We start from the raw sequence: 17,755 nt of genomic DNA on the forward strand, positions 1-17,755 counted from the left end.
AAAACTTGGAATGGAACCACCATTTGACCCAGCTATTCCACTCCTAGGTCTATACCCAAAGGATTTAAATTAGCATACTATAGTGACCCAGCTACATCAATTTATAGCAGCTCAATTTACAATAGCTAAACTGTAGGCCCAACCTAGATGCCCTTCAATAGATGAATAGATAAAGAAACTGTGGTGTATATATACACAATGGAATATTACTCAGCATTTAAAAAGAATAAAATTATGGCATTTGCAGGTAAATGGATGAAGTTGGAGAATATCATGCTAAGTGAAGTAAGCCAATCCCAAAAAACCAAAGGCCAAATGTTCTCTCTGTTAAGTGGATGCTGATCCATAACGGGGCAGGGCATGGGAAAGATGGAGGAATTTTGAGCAAAGGGGAGTGGGGGAGGAGGCTTGGGAGCAGGAAAAATGGTTGGGGATGCAAATCAAGTCAAGATGGCGCCTGGCAGTTTGCCAGGAGGAGTGGTTTGTGAAGCAACGCCAGCGAGCCATTAAGATGGTGAGGATTCCTTATTGGCTGACTGCTGTATCTAGATGATGTTAATTGAGTCAAGCTGTGTGTAATCAGTTGGGTATATATACCTCTGCTGTCCCGCAATAAAGTGGCTCCTGCTACCTCGGGTGCCCGCTACTTTGAGTTCTCGCTCAGTTCCTGCTGAGTTCACTCGCAATAAAGTAGTTCCCGCTTCAACCTTCAAGTTGCTTGTCACCTCTCGGTTATTTTGCCCAGCCAGACTGTGGCAGAATGAGATGTATATCATTACCTAGGTACATGTATGACTGCACATATGGTGTGATGCTAGATTGTGTGCAACCAGAGAAATTCACAGAATCAAAATACATTCTGCTGTCATGTATACCTAATTAGAATAAATAAATATTTTTTTTTAAATCTTAGTCTCTAATATCAACTGAGCCCTTAATGATGCCTGGCAATTAATAATAATGCTGCATATCCACAGCCTTTTCAGTTTTCCTTGCTGTCCCCTGCACAAGTCCCTATCAGTTTTTACCTCATCATATGGCCTGTAACTCTTTACACAACATCAAAGAAAAAAACAGAGCCTTTTAGGTTGGAACCCACTCAGTATCCTGTCCTGCCCCCTCCTCAAACATATCTGCATTGGGGTGCTAAACTGGGCCTCTGCCATCTGCTCTACTGATGGGCCTGGCCTCATGCCTGGATTCCCTCTACATCCTGGGTCTGGCCTCTCTGTGATCCTCCCCTTCCCTGCCCTGCCAGACTTCTTCTTCCGTCTGGTCCTGGATGCTCCCTCAGCAAGCCTTATCTGCAAGCAATAAGACAGGTTCTGGCATCATTCAGACCTCGGTTCTTCTGGTGCCAGTGTTTACCACATGTGTGTTCTGAGCCCACACCATTTCCATACAATTGAATGTTTTCAGCCTAACTAGGAAACTGGTTAGAGTTTCCTGTGCTCTTAGTCCCTCACAGAGTATCTGAAAAATAGTGGAGATAGATTTACTAAAATCAATGTAATTGAGAGAATGGACGCAGTATTCATAATTTGAGAAACTGATAGTGTGTTCCCTTGTTGATGTTGAGAAATTCATTTTGCTTAGATGAATCCTGAGACTTAGTCCAGCTTAAAAATTTTTTTAAACTGTAACATTTACTCTCAAGTGAGTAATATGACTATGTTCAGAACAAAGAAAATATCAAAGGCATGATAGTTGAGAAAAGTTTGTCCAAGGAGATTTTAAGTGTTTTCATAGAAACAGTTTCATTTTTCAAAATAATAACACAATTTCAAGCCTGTTCCCAATTCTGCATGAGATTAACTGGTGGCTCCACAATGTGGACTTCTAAACTCCTAGGTGCAGCCACCTAACCTCTCTTTCTTCCTTTTTCTCATCTGTAAAGTGAAGACTAGATTAAATGATCTCAAATGTCCTCTCAGCTATGGGCCACAGTCACAAAGTCAGGGCCATTAGTTATTCACCAATCAGACAACAAGGAGTCACAGTGGTTAAGGAGTAGCTATTAACCTGAAGCCAACAAAAAAATAAAAAATTAAATTAAACAAAATTAGGCCCCGACCACCAACAGTGACGAAACTGGCAGGACAGATGTTAGATACAGCGGTTTTAAAGTATGGTAACCTGCTGGAGTTCTCTGTACACAAGTGGCACTTTTTTTCTCCATTATACAAACTTGGGACTAAAAGTTGTCTGACTTTTCCTATTTGACAGTCTGTTCTCAATCTGTCTCCAAGTCTATGATCAAATCCCTTCTCTTGCTCCACACTCCCTCACCACACATACATCCTGGAGATTGAACCCAGGGGTGCTTAAACACTGAGCCACATCCCCAGTCCTTTTAATTTTTTTATTTTGAGATGGAGTCTCACTAAGTTGCTGAGACTGGCTTTGAACCTCAGCCTCTGGAGCTGCTGGGATTATGAATATGCACCATTTGCTCTTAAGTAACTTCTTAAATAGTCTCCCAGCTTCTCTCCCTCCCAAACACACTGCACATTGGTGCCAAATTTGATCACAAAGGCCAGGTGTGGTGGTGCGGCTTATAATCCCAGTGGCCTGGGAGGCTGAGGCAAGAAGATCATGAATTCAAAGCCAACCTCAGCAATTTAACAAGACCCTAAGAAACTCAGTGAAACCCTGTCTCTGAATAAAATACCAAAAGGGATTGAGGATGTGGCTCAGTGGTTGAATGCCCATGAATTCAATCCTTGGTACCAAAAAATAAAAAATAAAAATAATAAAATTGATCACAGTGGACATAATTTCTCTATCCCTAAAGATAAGCCAACAAACAGAACTCTCAGTGAATGCCTTTTATCTTCAGGAAAAAAAAATTCTAAACCCTGACCTGACATGTAGGCCACAAGACACCTGACCACCATTTTTCTTTTATTAGTTCACTGAGTTATATATGCGGGGCATTTGAGGACTGTATATACATACTAGTGAGATTTACTTGTGAAGAAACTGTCCTTATGCGAGAAAGCAGGGGAGGGCATATTGGAATGTAAGTTTCCAGTGTTGCAATGAGAAAGATGAATCATTGGCTGACAAAGAATAACTCCTGGGTGTCTTGCTGTTCATAGGCAGGGAGGATGTTCTGTCAACCATGGCAAGGACTCCCTATAGCTAAAGTATTTTAGAAGACTCAGTGGTGTTTATTTAATTTCTTTTAAAACTTTATTTTCTTTATTATCTGAGAGTGGACTTTTAAAAACTTGGGAGAGGGTTCATGAGTGACACTGTCAGTCTCAGATAATGTTGCTTGTTTATTATTTAATAAATATTTAATTTAACCATTATATTTTGTAAGTAGAAAACATTTTGTTGTCTCCCTGGGCAGATTGCTAAAATTTATACTTATAGACTCAAGACCCCAGAAATATTACATCCCAAAGAAGAACTCAGGATCTTCTTATGACAGGTCCTCGTATTACTTGAGCTGCATGCATATTATCTATTGTTATTATCCCATTTGTTATTTTTGCTGCCTTAGATGGTCATTTCTCTGTACATAAATATCTCATATTTTGGACTAGATTGTAAGCTCCTTGTAGGTAGGGCTCTAACTCATGTACTTTTGGTGGAATTGAAGGAATTGGGGCTAGAGGGGGCACCAGTTCCCCACCAAGGGCCTTCCTTTTGCTGTTTCTGAAGCTGGTACCCGGACCCCTGGGTCCCAGACCTCTGACGCCTCCACCAGAGACTTCCACCAGATGGTGCTGTTTTCCCATTTCTGTTCGTGGGTGTCGCTGACCATTTTACCTTTCCCACTTGCCCATTTCCTAATGCAAGGTAGTAGGACACTGGTGGTAGAAAGAGAATTCGAAATCAGTGTGAATCTTTACAAGTGAGAAAATAGGTAATAAGAAATATCTATGGTGTGCAGACTTAGCATCACTCAGCAAGGCCATTTCCTTGGGAATAAATCAACCTGTACTATGTGGCTCACTGCTCAAGGTCAACTGTAAAAGGGGTTTTCCTAGTTGTCAACTTAACATTGAAGCCCTGCTCAACTAGGCATGCATTTGAATCTTAAGGTTACAGTTCAAATGCCAGAACAACACCTCAGTGTTAGTCTTCATAATCTGTTTGGAGAAAGCCATTACCAGAGAACAGGGATGGTCGAACGGGAGATAGGAGAAGCTATGAGCATTGAGTATTGCAGACAACCTAGGCATTTGGAAGGTACTGCCATTTTTATATAAAAGTGAAGTTCAAATTTGGACTTCCTTAAGTCATCAAGAAGAGATTGATTTTGTTTGCCAAGGCAGAGAGTGTATGATGTTTTAAATTTCTGTGAGTCATGGGGAAAATAACATTTTCAATACTTCAGTTGTGAAAAAAGTTCATTTGAATGTTCTAGATTTATAACATCACAGATGTTGGCCTTTCTGGATTGCTAGTTTTATAATATCATTATAGTCCTATTCACCTAACCCAGTGGGTCTTATCATTTTTGATGGTGCAGGAAAAAGGGGAAGTTATTGACACTAATGAAATGTATGGACTTTTCTCCTAGAGAACAGAAAACAATTATTACTTTTCATCAATTTCAGGGAGTTTATGAATCCCCTAAAGGCCCAACTCTGGACTCCAAGTTGAAAACCTCTGATCTAACCACTCCCTAGTATTTACAAGCTAGCAAAGCAATTGTACCTTCCCTTAATATCTAGATTTGTTTTCTATAGTTCAGTCAATTGGGAAAGAGTTAATGTGAAATTCAAGAGCTTAGGCTCTGGAACTAAGCAGAACTGGGTACAAATCTTGGTTCTGCCACATATTAAATATGTGAGCTTGGTCAAGTTGTTTGACCTTCCTGAATCTATAAAATGGGAATAATAATAGTACTGACCTCTTAGGGTTGTTATACATACTAAATAATATATGTGAAACATATACATAGCACAGATTCAGTGCTGAGTATGTTAATTATTTTACAATTAGGAAATGGAATTATTTGTCCTTCCTAGGTAGTTCCAACAATATTAAGATAGTTGTTTGTCTTACTTATTTCTTCAGGATCTATCTAATTAGCTGGCTGAGGGACTAAATGTCTGAGTACTTTAATCTCAGTCACCATGTTTATTCATTAGCTTCATGGTCAAGATTCTGGTTAACCCCCTTCCAAAGTCTAATGATGTAGAGTCAATCGCACCATTTTAAGCATAAATCTACTATGAATTTTGGGTATCAATCTAGAAGAGAATGTTTATAGTATAAAATATATGATAATGAAATATATCTGTGGATGGACCATGTCTATTTTAGTCACCATTTCATCCTTGGCATTGAACAAAGAGCATACCATAGAAGCCAGTCAATAAATATTTATTATCTGAATAACTCAATTACTTTAGAAAGAGTAAAATATTTTTAGAGAAAGAGAAATTTTGATGTGAGATTATACTTTCAAGACTGTCCTTCATTTCTCATTAAAGTGCCTGTTGGAAACTTGTCTGCCTTAGTAGCTATGTAACCATGGACAAGTCATTTAATCCTTGATACCTCAGTTTCCTTATTTAGAAAATGGGCTTAATAATAGAGTTAAATTTTGGAGTAAGTAGGTTAGCATATGGGACTTGGAACATGTTCAACAGATCTTAGCATTATTGTGATTGTTCCTTCCACTAAAATTGCTGCTATACATCAGGATTCTCTCCATATTGTGGACTTTCCTAAAACTGAAGTTCAATTAGTAACATCTTTAATTTAAAAACACAAGTAGCAAACTTTGTCTTGCATGTAATTTAATTCTAAAACTTCAAGACTATTCTATAGGTAGACTAAACATAATGCATTTTTATTCTTCCATTTTCATTTTTGGAGGCACCAGCGAAGATGGGTTTATTTGGACTGAATGCAAAGTAATCATCATCAATATGGTGCAGCATTTTCTCTCCACTCATTCTGTACTCATCTCTTTTCAGTTCCAAATACCATTTGCATGGACCTGATGATGTTGAGTATGGATATTGCAGAGGAGTGATAACTTCCCTTTCCTATTGAAGCTGAAGCTTCAAAGAGAAGATTAAAGAAGTGTTTGTTATCTATCTGCACAGGCCTGATATGAAATTCTCAGAGGCATTTAGAATAAACACAACTCTGTATGTGTGCATTTATATGCTTTTTCTTTTGTGGTCTTTGCATTTTGGTTTGAATTTTTTACTTCAGACTTGTTGGACTCTCTGACTAGAGGAGAATTATTTTCAGAGTGAAAGGTAAGAATTGGAAGATGTTGGCAGAATTTAACTAAATGCTTCCTGAAGCACATAGAACTCTCTGGTGTGGCATCATCTTTACAGGGAATCTGATGAAGACCAGCCACAGGATATGTTTAACAAGACGAGATCAAGTTCTTGAAGGTGTCTAGCAGAGAATAATCTGTGGTTCCCTTTATTGAGGGATTAAATTGCTCACCTTCAGTACTTTCCTTTCAGAAGTGTCCTCTATGAGCTGTGGGATAGAAGTGTGGTTTTGCTATTGTTGTTATTATTTTTGCATGCAAACTTCCTTTAGGGACATAGCATTAATTAATATTTAGAGTAATAAAAGAAGGAGAAGAAGTAGGATAAGAAAATAGATTTATATCTTCTGAAAAAGAAGGTGTTTCTGGGTGTGGTGGTGCACACCTGGAATCCAATGACTCTGGAAGCTGAGACAGAAGGATTATAAGTTTGAGGCCAGTCTCAGCAACTTAGCAAGATCTCAAGCAACTTAGTGAGATGATGTCTCAAAATTTAAAAAATAATAATTAAAAGAACTGGGGTTGTGGCTGAGTGGTCAAGTGCTTCTAGGTTGTTCCCCAGTACCAAAAACAAATAAATAACCCAAAGTAGCTAACATTCTACTTTATGCGGCTCCACCTCAAGTCACATCAAGTTCAACATGTTACTTTTATTATTTTATTTTTTATTATCAGTAAAAGTGAAAGAACGAACAAGGGTTGTCATTGGAGCAAATGCCTGGTTATTGAGGAAAGGCTCTGCATATTTATAGAGCCAGGGGTGGTTTGATAGTTGGCATGGGATGCTTTTTGATTGGAGGGTAAGGATCAGGTGAGCCAGCAGGGCTCTGATTGGTGGGTAAGGATCATGTGAGCCAGCAGGGCTCACCATTGGACTGCTCTTCTTCGGTAATGGGGAAGTTAGTCTTTGGAGCTGGGGCAACTCCCAACATTTATATACATTTAAATGTACAGTGTGATGTTTTGATATACATATGCATTGAGAAATGATGACCACAAATTAATGACTATATCCATCACCTCACAAAGTTACTTTTTTTTGGTGTGCGAATGCTTAAGATCAACTCTTTGCAAGTTTCAAGTACACAATACAGTATTATTAGTGATACCATGTCATATGTTAGACATTCAGAACTTTTTCATCTTTCAGCTGAAAGTTTGGAAGAAATATTTAATTACAACATTATCAGAAATAAAACAGGGCTGGGGGTGTGGCTCAAGCGGTAGCGCGCTCGCCTGGCATGCATGCGGCCCCGGTTTGAACCTCAGCACCACATACAAACAAAGATGTTGTGTCCGCCGATAACTAAAAAATAAATATTAAAAAAAAATTCTCTCTCTCTCTCTCTCTCTCTCTCTCTCTCTCTCTCTTTAAAAAAAAGAAATAAAACAGATTCTGCTATTTAATATCAATTATATAGACTTGCTACCTTTTTTTTTTAATACTGTTAAATTGAGTTCTTTCTTTGTAACCAACCTCCTTAAGATAAAGCTTATTGGCAGAAGCAGTACTCTTGGTATATGGGAATCTATAGTGTCGTCTTTCTTCTGGGCTAACAAAAGGAACCAAGAAATGAAGGCACTGTACAGAAGGGAACCGAAAATCTGTTTTAGTTGAAGTAGTGATTTTGGTAGGCAAGAGAAGCACAAAAAAAGGCTGAAATTATCAATAACATATTTTGATTATTTAACAATTTGCCTACAGTTGGCATGTTAGCTGCCACTTCAAGTTAAGTCCCCCCATCCCCCAGGTTCATAAGTGAGAATAATACTGGTTAGAAAAGTTCCTGCTGTTGCCATCATTAATGTTTTGGAAAGAGGAGTGTGTGTGTGTGTGTGTGTGTGTGCGCACACACACACACACACATGCACATGTATGTGCTCATACCCTCAATTTTATTTACATTGAATTAGAAGTTGGCTAATGATAGGAAATGAGGGCCAGGACAATGCCTCAAGGGAAGAAGGAAAATATAGAAGATGGAGAATTGTTTATTGTCTGTTGACTTGCTGAAGTAGTTGTGTTTGACAGAAAGGAGTTTTGTATAGTGGGAATCTACACTGTCTGTGAGGTGGAGATAGACCCCTCTTACTATTATACATAACTTACTTATGTTTTGGCCAGTTCTAATTTACATATGCTCTAACATTGATAGGTAAACCCATTCTTCCTAGCTGTGGAAGCTTTCCATTTCCCAGCTCTATCTCCACTCCTTCCGTCCCCTAGTTCCACTACAAAACTGTGCTGGCCTTTCCCTGCCCTCTAATCCAGGTCATCTTACATTTTCCTTCACCTGATTGTCAGCCCAGAAATGTTCTGGGAAAGGAGAGGATCAAGGAAAGAAAACCATCAGGTTTCTTTTCCACTGTCTCTACCGCATCTCTATTAATTTCCCCCAAATTAACCTCTGGATTCTAGCCACAGCCTCTGCAGTGACCTCTTTCCTCTCCATTTTCTAAAGTTTTATTTTACACAGTAAAGAAATAACCTAAATACTCACTGGACTGATGCTCCTCTCTAATGTGGTCTAATGTGGCCAAATCTAATTTCAGCCATGTAGGTACCGGAAGACACACCATTATGACCTGAGTATGGCCTTTTTCTGAACCTCCTGTGGGTTATGGACCCTTTTAAAAATTTGATAAATAATATACTAAATTGTTCAGAAGGTTGCTTTCTTAGTTGAATGCTACAGGATTTTCTTTAGCCATCCGGAGTTCCTGCCTTCGTCCCAGTGCCGGTAAAGACCAAGGTGGAAGAATTTCCAGTGTTGCTGAAAACCGGATGAGACTTCCGCTGAAAAACGGACGAGACTTCGGATCAAGCTAGTTGCCTGCAGAACTTACCTGGACTGTGATTTAAGCTAGCTGCCTGCAGAATTTACCTGGACTGTGAGTTAATCTATTGAGACACTGCTTTACCTGGACTGAGACAACAAACTGTAATCTATAACAAATTGTAACTCGGTATCTTTGCTAACGGTGTCATTGCTGGTATAATTTTTCCGGGGGCTTCTTGCATGGAGCCATCAAGTGGCTTGGTATTGTGGCATTTTGTATCCTCCCTTTCTGTTTGTAGCAGGTTATTTATGGTGTTTCTGTAAAAACCACTATGGTCATTATTTAAGTTGAACAAGGGGGGGGAAATGTTAGAGTCTGTAAACAAGTCAAAATGGCACCTGGCATTTTGCCAGGGGAATGTTAAAGTTCGTAAACAAGTCTGGATGGTGCCTGGCAAAATGTCAGAGGGAGTGGTTTGAGAAGTAACAAAACCGAGCCATTAGGTGTAGAGATTCCTGATTGGTTGACTGATGTATCTAGTTTATGCTAATTAGATAAGCTGTGTGGAATGTATAAATACTGCTCCTGTCCTGCAATAAACGGCTCCTACTCCTGCTGTATCAACGTACACAAGTTATTCGTCACCCCCCGATTATTTTGCCGCAGCCGGACTGCGGCAGATAAAATTCTTAAAACTGTGGAATTTATCCTCAGGGAAACAAAAAAGCTCATATATGTATTCTGAGAGGCCAAGATGAAGATAGAAAAATATCCATTCTATTTAGTAGCACAGAGGTCTTATGTACATAGCAAGAATTGAGTCGCAATGACTGTGAGCCTCGTTAGAGTAAGTTCAGGAGTGAGTGGGAGGTGAAGGAATAAAGACAAGCCAGTAGAGAGGATGCTTTTGAATGTTCACTGTGTCATGAAGGAAGATGGGGTGGAGGAATGTGAAGAGGGTGAGGGAGGGCTTGTTTTATTTGGATATGGGCATAAATTGCTGATGGAAAGGACCAAGTTGAGAGGAAGAGGTTGAATATGCACAAAAGAAAAACCAATACAGAATAATGTAAGGTTCCTGTGAAGGTGGGAGAAAATGGGATCCAAAGTACAATGGACTTTTGGGGGTTACCATCACACACAGCATTGTTTTGGTGAGGAAAAAAAATGCAAGTCAGGTTCCAAAAAAAGGGACTTACAAATGATCCTTTCTACTGCTCCTGTTTTGTTAGTGGAAGACTTCAAGGATTTTCAATATTGCCAGTCGTTTCACAAAACATAACAGAGGAGAGAGAATGGACTCCAAGGGCACCATTCTTGGTTCATACACTAAAATATTAGATAACTCTGGGTCAACTGTTCATGTTTCATCTGTAAAGAATTTAGATGTAAGAGGCATTTAAGGATGTGGTGGTGGTTGGGGTGGGTTTGGTTGTCGTAACAACTGGAAGTGGCACCTGTTATTTGCTGTCCAGGACCAGTGATGCTATTGTTCAGGATGTCTCAGCAAAGAACCTTCCTGCTCAAGGCTCATGGTATCCTATGAGAAACTGTGAGCCACTGTTAGCTTCCTTCCTAGAATCTTTCTAGCTCTAAAATCCTAACAGTCTAGGAGTTGCATGGCATTAATGCAGCGTTTAAGCCCTTAGAATCTTTCAAATCTCAGGGACGACTGTTCTGTTTTTCTCAGACAAAACTAGGCTTTGGCTAGCCATCAATTCTTTATTTTCATTGGTGCATGTTAATTATACAGAATGGTGAGTTTCACTGTGGTTTATGGCATATTGATACATGCATGTAACATCATTTCATCAATTTCAATCCCCAGTTCCTCCCCTTACTCTCCCCTACTCTCTCCCCTGATCTTTTTCTTGTACCCTGTTGGTCTTTCTTTCACTTTTGTGACATCCTTTTATATTTTATATACATATACATCCCTGCCCCCCATTTTTTCCCTACTAGCTTCCACATATGAAAGAAAATATCTAGTACTTACCTTTCTTACTCTGGCTTATTTTGCTTAACATGATGCAAATCTATTTTCACCCATTTTCCTGCAAATAGTAACCAAGTATCTAGCAAGGTTTTTGGATTACAAATTATTGCTACTGTGTGTCAACCAAAATTGAGAAATATAAGTTTAACTTATCTCCATTTTTTCTTTTTATATTTCAGGTACTGTTGGGATTTTCAGCCCCAAGGTGAGTACTCTGTGACCATGAATTATTTTATACTAAAAATGTGTAGGTGGTATTGTTTATTTCTATCTCTTGTATCTATGCTTCTTCATGGAGTGGTACTAGCCATTTCTGAGGAAAGTTAGTGGAGTGTTTAATTAACCTTCATCCTGCTGGGCCCCCCTGCCCTGCTTTTTAGCAACAAGAGGCTCTGTGCTTCCGCCTTCTGAGTGGATGGTTGCTAGATTATTTTATAGATCTGAAGCTATAATATGCTTTTTTCCCTTAAGCTTTGCTAGATACCAACAGGATCCAGTAGCATTCAAGTAAAATGGTAGCCGAGTCCATAATAAAAACCTTGGGTGGGTTCCAACTCGGCTAATCCTTCATTTGCTCCAGAAATAAATTCCACCATGTTTCATCCTTGATCACAGTGCCCTTCCACATAGTCTGTCTGGCAGCAGAGAAATGTCAGGAATGGAGCAGCGTTGAAATTCCCACTAGAACAGTGTTATCACATTTTAATATGAGTCTCACTGCAGCCTTGGTGCTTCTAATTGCTTTCAAACCATTGTTTTCCTGCTTTTGCTTGATGAACCCAGCATCTGGCATGATTCTAAAAAGTACAACAGACAGCTGTGTGCAAAATTTGAAAAAAAAAAAAAAAGGCCAGGATTAAAACACATTTTTAAAAGGTTTAAAATTAGAATATATATATTTTTAACCCAAACAGTTTGAAGACATTTCTAAAGTACTATAACCATTCCTTCTTTGTGTTAATCTGGTTGAAAATGTCAGAAACATCATCGTGAATATTAATTATCTAAAATTATTATAAATGGAGGGTTCCCCCCCCTCAGAGAATCACAAGAGTTTTAGACCAAACATGAAAATTGTTTCACGAACTGTTTTGCTCTATAACTTTTTAAAACCAATTGTAAACTTTTTTGTACTTTTTATTTTCTTAATGTTTTCAAATGAATCCAATCTTGGTGAGTAGTAATATATTAAAGAAATTAAAATGGCAAGTGAGGACACTAGTTTTATTAAACTTTTTATTTTCTAGCTCATATTTTGTTCAAGTCTACATAAGGGTTTCTTTAAAAACCAATTTTAAGAAAATAAAAATCATGTATGTTTAAAGCCATCTTCATACTCTTTGTAATAATGCGATGTGGTGTTATTATATACCTCAGTATTCCAAAGCATTTATAGCTGAGAACGTAGATCCAGCAATAGAGAATTATATGTAATAATGTAGCAGTTTGCATTGCAAAATGTGAAATGCACTATTCAGAGAATGGTCCTATAGTTCAGGGTTTAACAGATGTTAACCAAAATCCACAGGGGGCAGAACATGATTGTGAACTGGCAGAAATGAATGGAACTGTGAGGATAAAATTAATTACCAAAGGAGAAATAAAGAATCAGTGTCAGAGATGTGGTATAGTAATGTGTTGAGAAGAGAAAATAATTTTGGAGCTCGACATAAGAGAGTCTATGGGACTAAAAAGACAAAGGGCACACCTTACCAGGTTCTTGTCATGGTGGCACTGCAGTCATCTTCCAACACAGGGCCACTTCTACACACTCTTTCTCTCTTAAAAAGAGGGTATAGTAGAGCAGCCAAGGGGACAATCGAAAATAGTTTATTTAGGACAGAAAGCTATTTGTTCCTTGACACTGATTGAATATATGGAGCAAAATCTTTGTTCATCTAGAAGTCAATGTAAAGAAAGATCAAGCAGAAAATCCCATATTCTTACATATATGGTGTTGTGATGAGAAAAAGAAAAAAAAGTGTGTCACATTAGATTGGATAGAGAGAAAGGATGGGAGAGGAGGGGAGTAGTAGGGAGGATAGGAAGGGCAGCATAATAGAATAGACAATATGATTGATGTATGTACATTTCATATATGTATTATATGTCAAAATACATTCTGCTGTCATGTATGACTGAAAAAAAATAAAAATAATTCGTATGGTTAAAAAATAAATAAAGAAAGAAAGAAAGAAAATCCCATATTCTTGACCCTAGCTTTCCTCCTTCAATGGCCTTTTTTTTTTTTTGGTGGGCGGGCGGGGGGAGGGGGTGCTAAGAGAAAGGAGTATCTCCTACCTTGCCATTTAAAAATATATTTTTTTAAGTTGGCATATCATACTTACACCAAAAAGTGGCATTCATTGCAACATGTTCACACGTGCATCTGACATGGTTCCGTTACTGTCATTCTGCTTTTCCTCTCCTTTCCCCTCCTTCCTCCCTCTCCCTTGTTCCCTTCCTTTACTCCACTGTTCTTCTCTCTTCTGCTTTCAAAATATCTGTGCCTCCTCTCCCACCTTTTTAAACTCCTTACTTCTCTCTAGTTCCACATAGGGGAGAAAACATTCAACCCTTGACTTTCTATGTCTGGTTTATTTCACTTAGCATGATATTCTTTAGTTCCATCCATTTACCCGCAAATAACATAATTTAATTCTAAGTAAAACTCCATTGTGTATGTATACCACATTTTCTTTATCCAGTTATTCATTGAGAGATAGGCTGGATCAGTAACTTGGCTATTATGAATTGTGCTGCTATATACATTGGTATGCATGTATCACTATAATATGCTGATTTTAGTTCTTTTGGACAAATACCAAGGAGTGGGATATGGTGGGTCCTTTCCAGTCTTTTGAGGAATCTCCATTATTGTTTTCCAAAGTGATTGTATTATTTTGCAGTCATACCAACAATGTGTGAGTGAGTGTATCTTTTCCCCCACATCCTCATCAGCATTTTTTATTACTTGTATTTCCTAAATTTAACTGGAGTGAGATGAAATCAGTGTAGCTTTGACTTGAATTTCCCTGTTTTGATCACCTCTTAGCTGATAATGTGTTTCAGAAACAGGTAGGCTGAGTGGGAGAAAAAACTTGTCTATTTAAGTATATAAGATACAATAGGACATTTTAGGATTATGAAAAGAATAGGAATATGTAAAAAAAAAAAAAGAGAACCACTGGCAGAAGAACTTAGAAAGCCCTGGAAAATTAGGTAATGTTGGAATTGGAGTGAGAAAAGACAGAAGTGATGGCTCAAACTTTGCTAGCATTTTTAACTGTGACAGGACCCTCTGTACAGAAAGACAACGTGATGAATTTTATTTTATTAACTCTGTGAATTTGCCTAAATAAACACTTAGGTTCTTCAGGTGTTTGGACTAAATAAGTTCTGATGCAAGGAAGGAAAATAGTTTTTAAACATAAGATCCATTATTTGTAGGTGCTTTTAGTAAGGACCTACACACATTTTTCAGAAGGATATAATTCATATATCATAAAGTTCATACCTTTAGAGTGTACAAGGCATGCCAAGTGTACAAGTTCATATCTTCAAAGTGTACAAGTGGGTTTTGGCATAGTCACTGAGTTGGGCAACCACTTTCACTACCTAATTTCAGAACATTTTTACCTTCTAATAAGAAACCCACACCCATCTCAAAGCCCATACCCTTCACTGCTGTTTCACTCTCTCACTGCAAGAGTGTTGGGGATTAGTGTGTCAGCATCTAGCACAGTTCTTGGACATAGTAATCAGTGACAAATGTAATTTGGATCTGTAATCATGATATGATAATGATATACCTTTCCCTCACATTTCCACCTAAGTTTTTTTATTAGTTCACTGTCAACTTCCCAAATGCTGTTCAGTTAAAGATGAGAAAACATAGGAAAAATAAAACATAATCCCAAGAATATATTACATTGATGTAGAGAAAACATAAATGGAAGAGTTCTTTTAATAAGCTTAAATATAATTGGAGAACATGAAAACATTTTTTATTTTACATTAAGATGTGGGATTGCTTTGATAATTCAAGTCGTGTTTACTTTAAAAACTTTTTTTCTGCTAGGTGCAATGGCACTTGCCTGTAATTCCAGAGGCTTGGGAGGCTGAGGCAGGAGGATCACAAGTTCAAGGTCAGCCTCAGCAACTTAGCGAGGCCCTGAGCAACTCAGCAAGACCCTGTCTTAAAATAAAATATAAAAGGGCTGTGGATGTGGCTCAGTGGTTAAGTGCCCCCAGATTCAATCCCTGGTACAAAAAAACAAACACAAATAAAATTAAAAAAAAAACAAAACACTTTTTTTTTTTACTCAGTTTTTCACTTAAAGTTACAAAGAAAAGCCAATGGAATCTTTGCCATGGAGTTATTATCATTACAGTAATCAGATATTTGAAAGATGATATTGGTCTGCTGTCTAAATAACAGTATCAGTTTTGCCCTTTAAATTTGATGACAGAGCACTTTAAAATTATGGAGCAAAATGGTTTCTTTCATTTTGCTTCAATTTCTCCTTTTTAATAAAATGAGTTAATTATTGGCATTTTTGTTTAATAAGTCAAAATTTCACTTATAAGGTATGATGTTTATAATTCAAAATTTATTGTTATAAAAATATATTCATGAAAATTAGGTAGAATTTCCCAGCATTGATCCAGAATCAAAAATAAATGATATGATATTTGAATAAAAATTTAGGAGAGACTGTAGGAATATTATGAATATATATAACAAAGTTTGATTTTTGTCCAAAGGTGATTCATGTCACATTTGTGATAGTGGTAAACATGGGCCAATCCAGTTTCTTGCTGATTTAAGGATTCTTTGAGTATCCACATGGATGATGTAAAAGGTTTAGAAAAAATTATCCAGTATATTTTAAGACCAAAAAATTTTCTTTGTGTAGCTTAAAAATCTAATTTTGTAAAGGCAAGCTTATATCCATGTCAAATTAAATTAATGCCTAAAAATATAGCTTGACAAAAACAAATAGTGCAAAGTGAATAAAGAAAATGTTATTTAAAAGCCACATTGACTATAGATTAGAGGAGAATTAAGAAGCTTATCAAAAAGTGCATGGCTTTTATGTGCATCTAAGTCAAACAAACTATTAGAAATGACATCTATGAGAGAATTAGGAATTTAAAGACTGGTTATTTTATGCTATTAAGAAACTGCTGTTAGGGCTGGGGCTGTAGTTCAGTGGTAAAATGCTTGCCTTGCATGTGTGAGGCACTGGGTTTGATCCTCAGCACCACATAAAAATAAATAAAGATACTGTGTGTTTATCTACAACTATATATATATATGAAACTGCTTTTAATTGTTTTAGGTGTGACAATGGAATTATGGCTAGGGTTTTGTTTTGTTTTTTAAAAAAAGAGTGTTTAGAGGGAGGTTTGCTGTGATAAAATCTGGTAAATAATATGGGAGAGGAGAAAGAAGCAGGATTGGGTACTGATGAAACAAGATTGGTCATAAATTGACACTTGTTGAAGCAAAATGGCGTATACATGGGGTTTATTACACTGTATTGTCTACTATTGTACATGTTTAAAATTCTCATAATGCAAAATAAAGGAGAAATAAATTCAGGTTGAATTTATGTGAGATTACAAATGTGAGATTATTCTTTTATTCCCATCATGAAACGTAGTACACTAAAGCATAAGATACTTTATGTATCTGGATGCAAAAATACATAGTGAACTCTTCCTTTAAATTGCTATTTCATGTCTGTGTTTATGATGAAAAGAGCACGAGCTTTGAAATAAGACTTGAATGGGATTCCAGTTCCCCTTCTTACAAGCTTTGTGAGCTTTGCCAAGTGATACAACTTCTAAAAGCGTCAGTTTTCTCATGTACAAAATCCTCCTAATATCTCCTGCACAGTTATGAGTTGTAATGAGTTATAAAAACCTGGTAACTCATGAGGAGTGCTTGCCACTTGGTAGCAAGTGACACTAAAGTGGTAACAAGTATTATTTTTATGTCTCAAAGTAGGGATAGGCAGGCAAATACACATATGGAGTTGTGATAATGTATGTTTCACAAATCTTTCCATAAAATTATCCATTCTACCCATGGTGTAGGGCCATGTAACTCACATGTATGCATCTGTAGGGTTTACTTTTATAGGGTGCATGCACAGGATTTTTATTTGTAGGCACTTCAGAGGTTAGATTTATGAGCTTGTTGCTCTATAATGTCTGAGGCATGTTGAATGGAAGCATGAATGTCACTTAACTTCTCAACCCTTACGATCACATACTTGGGGCATGTAGTTATGACAACTACAAGAAGCAAAACATTAAAGCAGCAAAGAAACACCATCTTTACACTGAAAAAAAAGAGGGGGATTTCCTTTGAAGTTGAAGAGAAGTGTTTTTGAATTAATGGAGTGTACAGTGATTTTACTAGGTTTTATTTATGAAAATACTCTTTGCATTCATGCCAAAAGGTTTTAGCACAGTTTTAAGTAGGATTTATACAAAGAAACACAGCCCAAATTTATGACGTGTTTGCAAATGGAAGAAAAATTCTGAATTTACAATATTTGTAATTTATTGTTAAATATCTTTCTATCACTATTCCTGGAATGCTAATATTTTATAAACACAAGTGTTGGTTATGAACCTAGAATATCCTAACCTATACTACTTTTTAAAAAGAAATATTCCAGCATCTTTTCCATGTCTTGTGG

At 37.3% G+C, this 17,755-nt stretch overlaps 1 protein-coding gene across 1 annotated transcript in view; it reads left to right on the plus strand.

Annotated features, from left to right (window-relative positions):
• Skap1 (src kinase associated phosphoprotein 1) overlaps positions 1-17,755 on the plus strand; it is a 282,423-nt gene that overhangs the window by 55,653 nt on the left and 209,015 nt on the right. Inside the window, exon 3 of the mRNA XM_015495533.2 lies at positions 11,219-11,244. Coding sequence (XP_015351019.2) covers positions 11,219-11,244 — 26 coding nt within the window. The remainder of the gene's footprint in view (positions 1-11,218; positions 11,245-17,755) is intronic.

This window comes from Marmota marmota, unplaced genomic scaffold, assembly GCF_001458135.2.
Source record: "Marmota marmota marmota unplaced genomic scaffold, marMar, whole genome shotgun sequence".
NCBI lineage: Eukaryota > Metazoa > Chordata > Mammalia > Rodentia > Sciuridae > Marmota > Marmota marmota.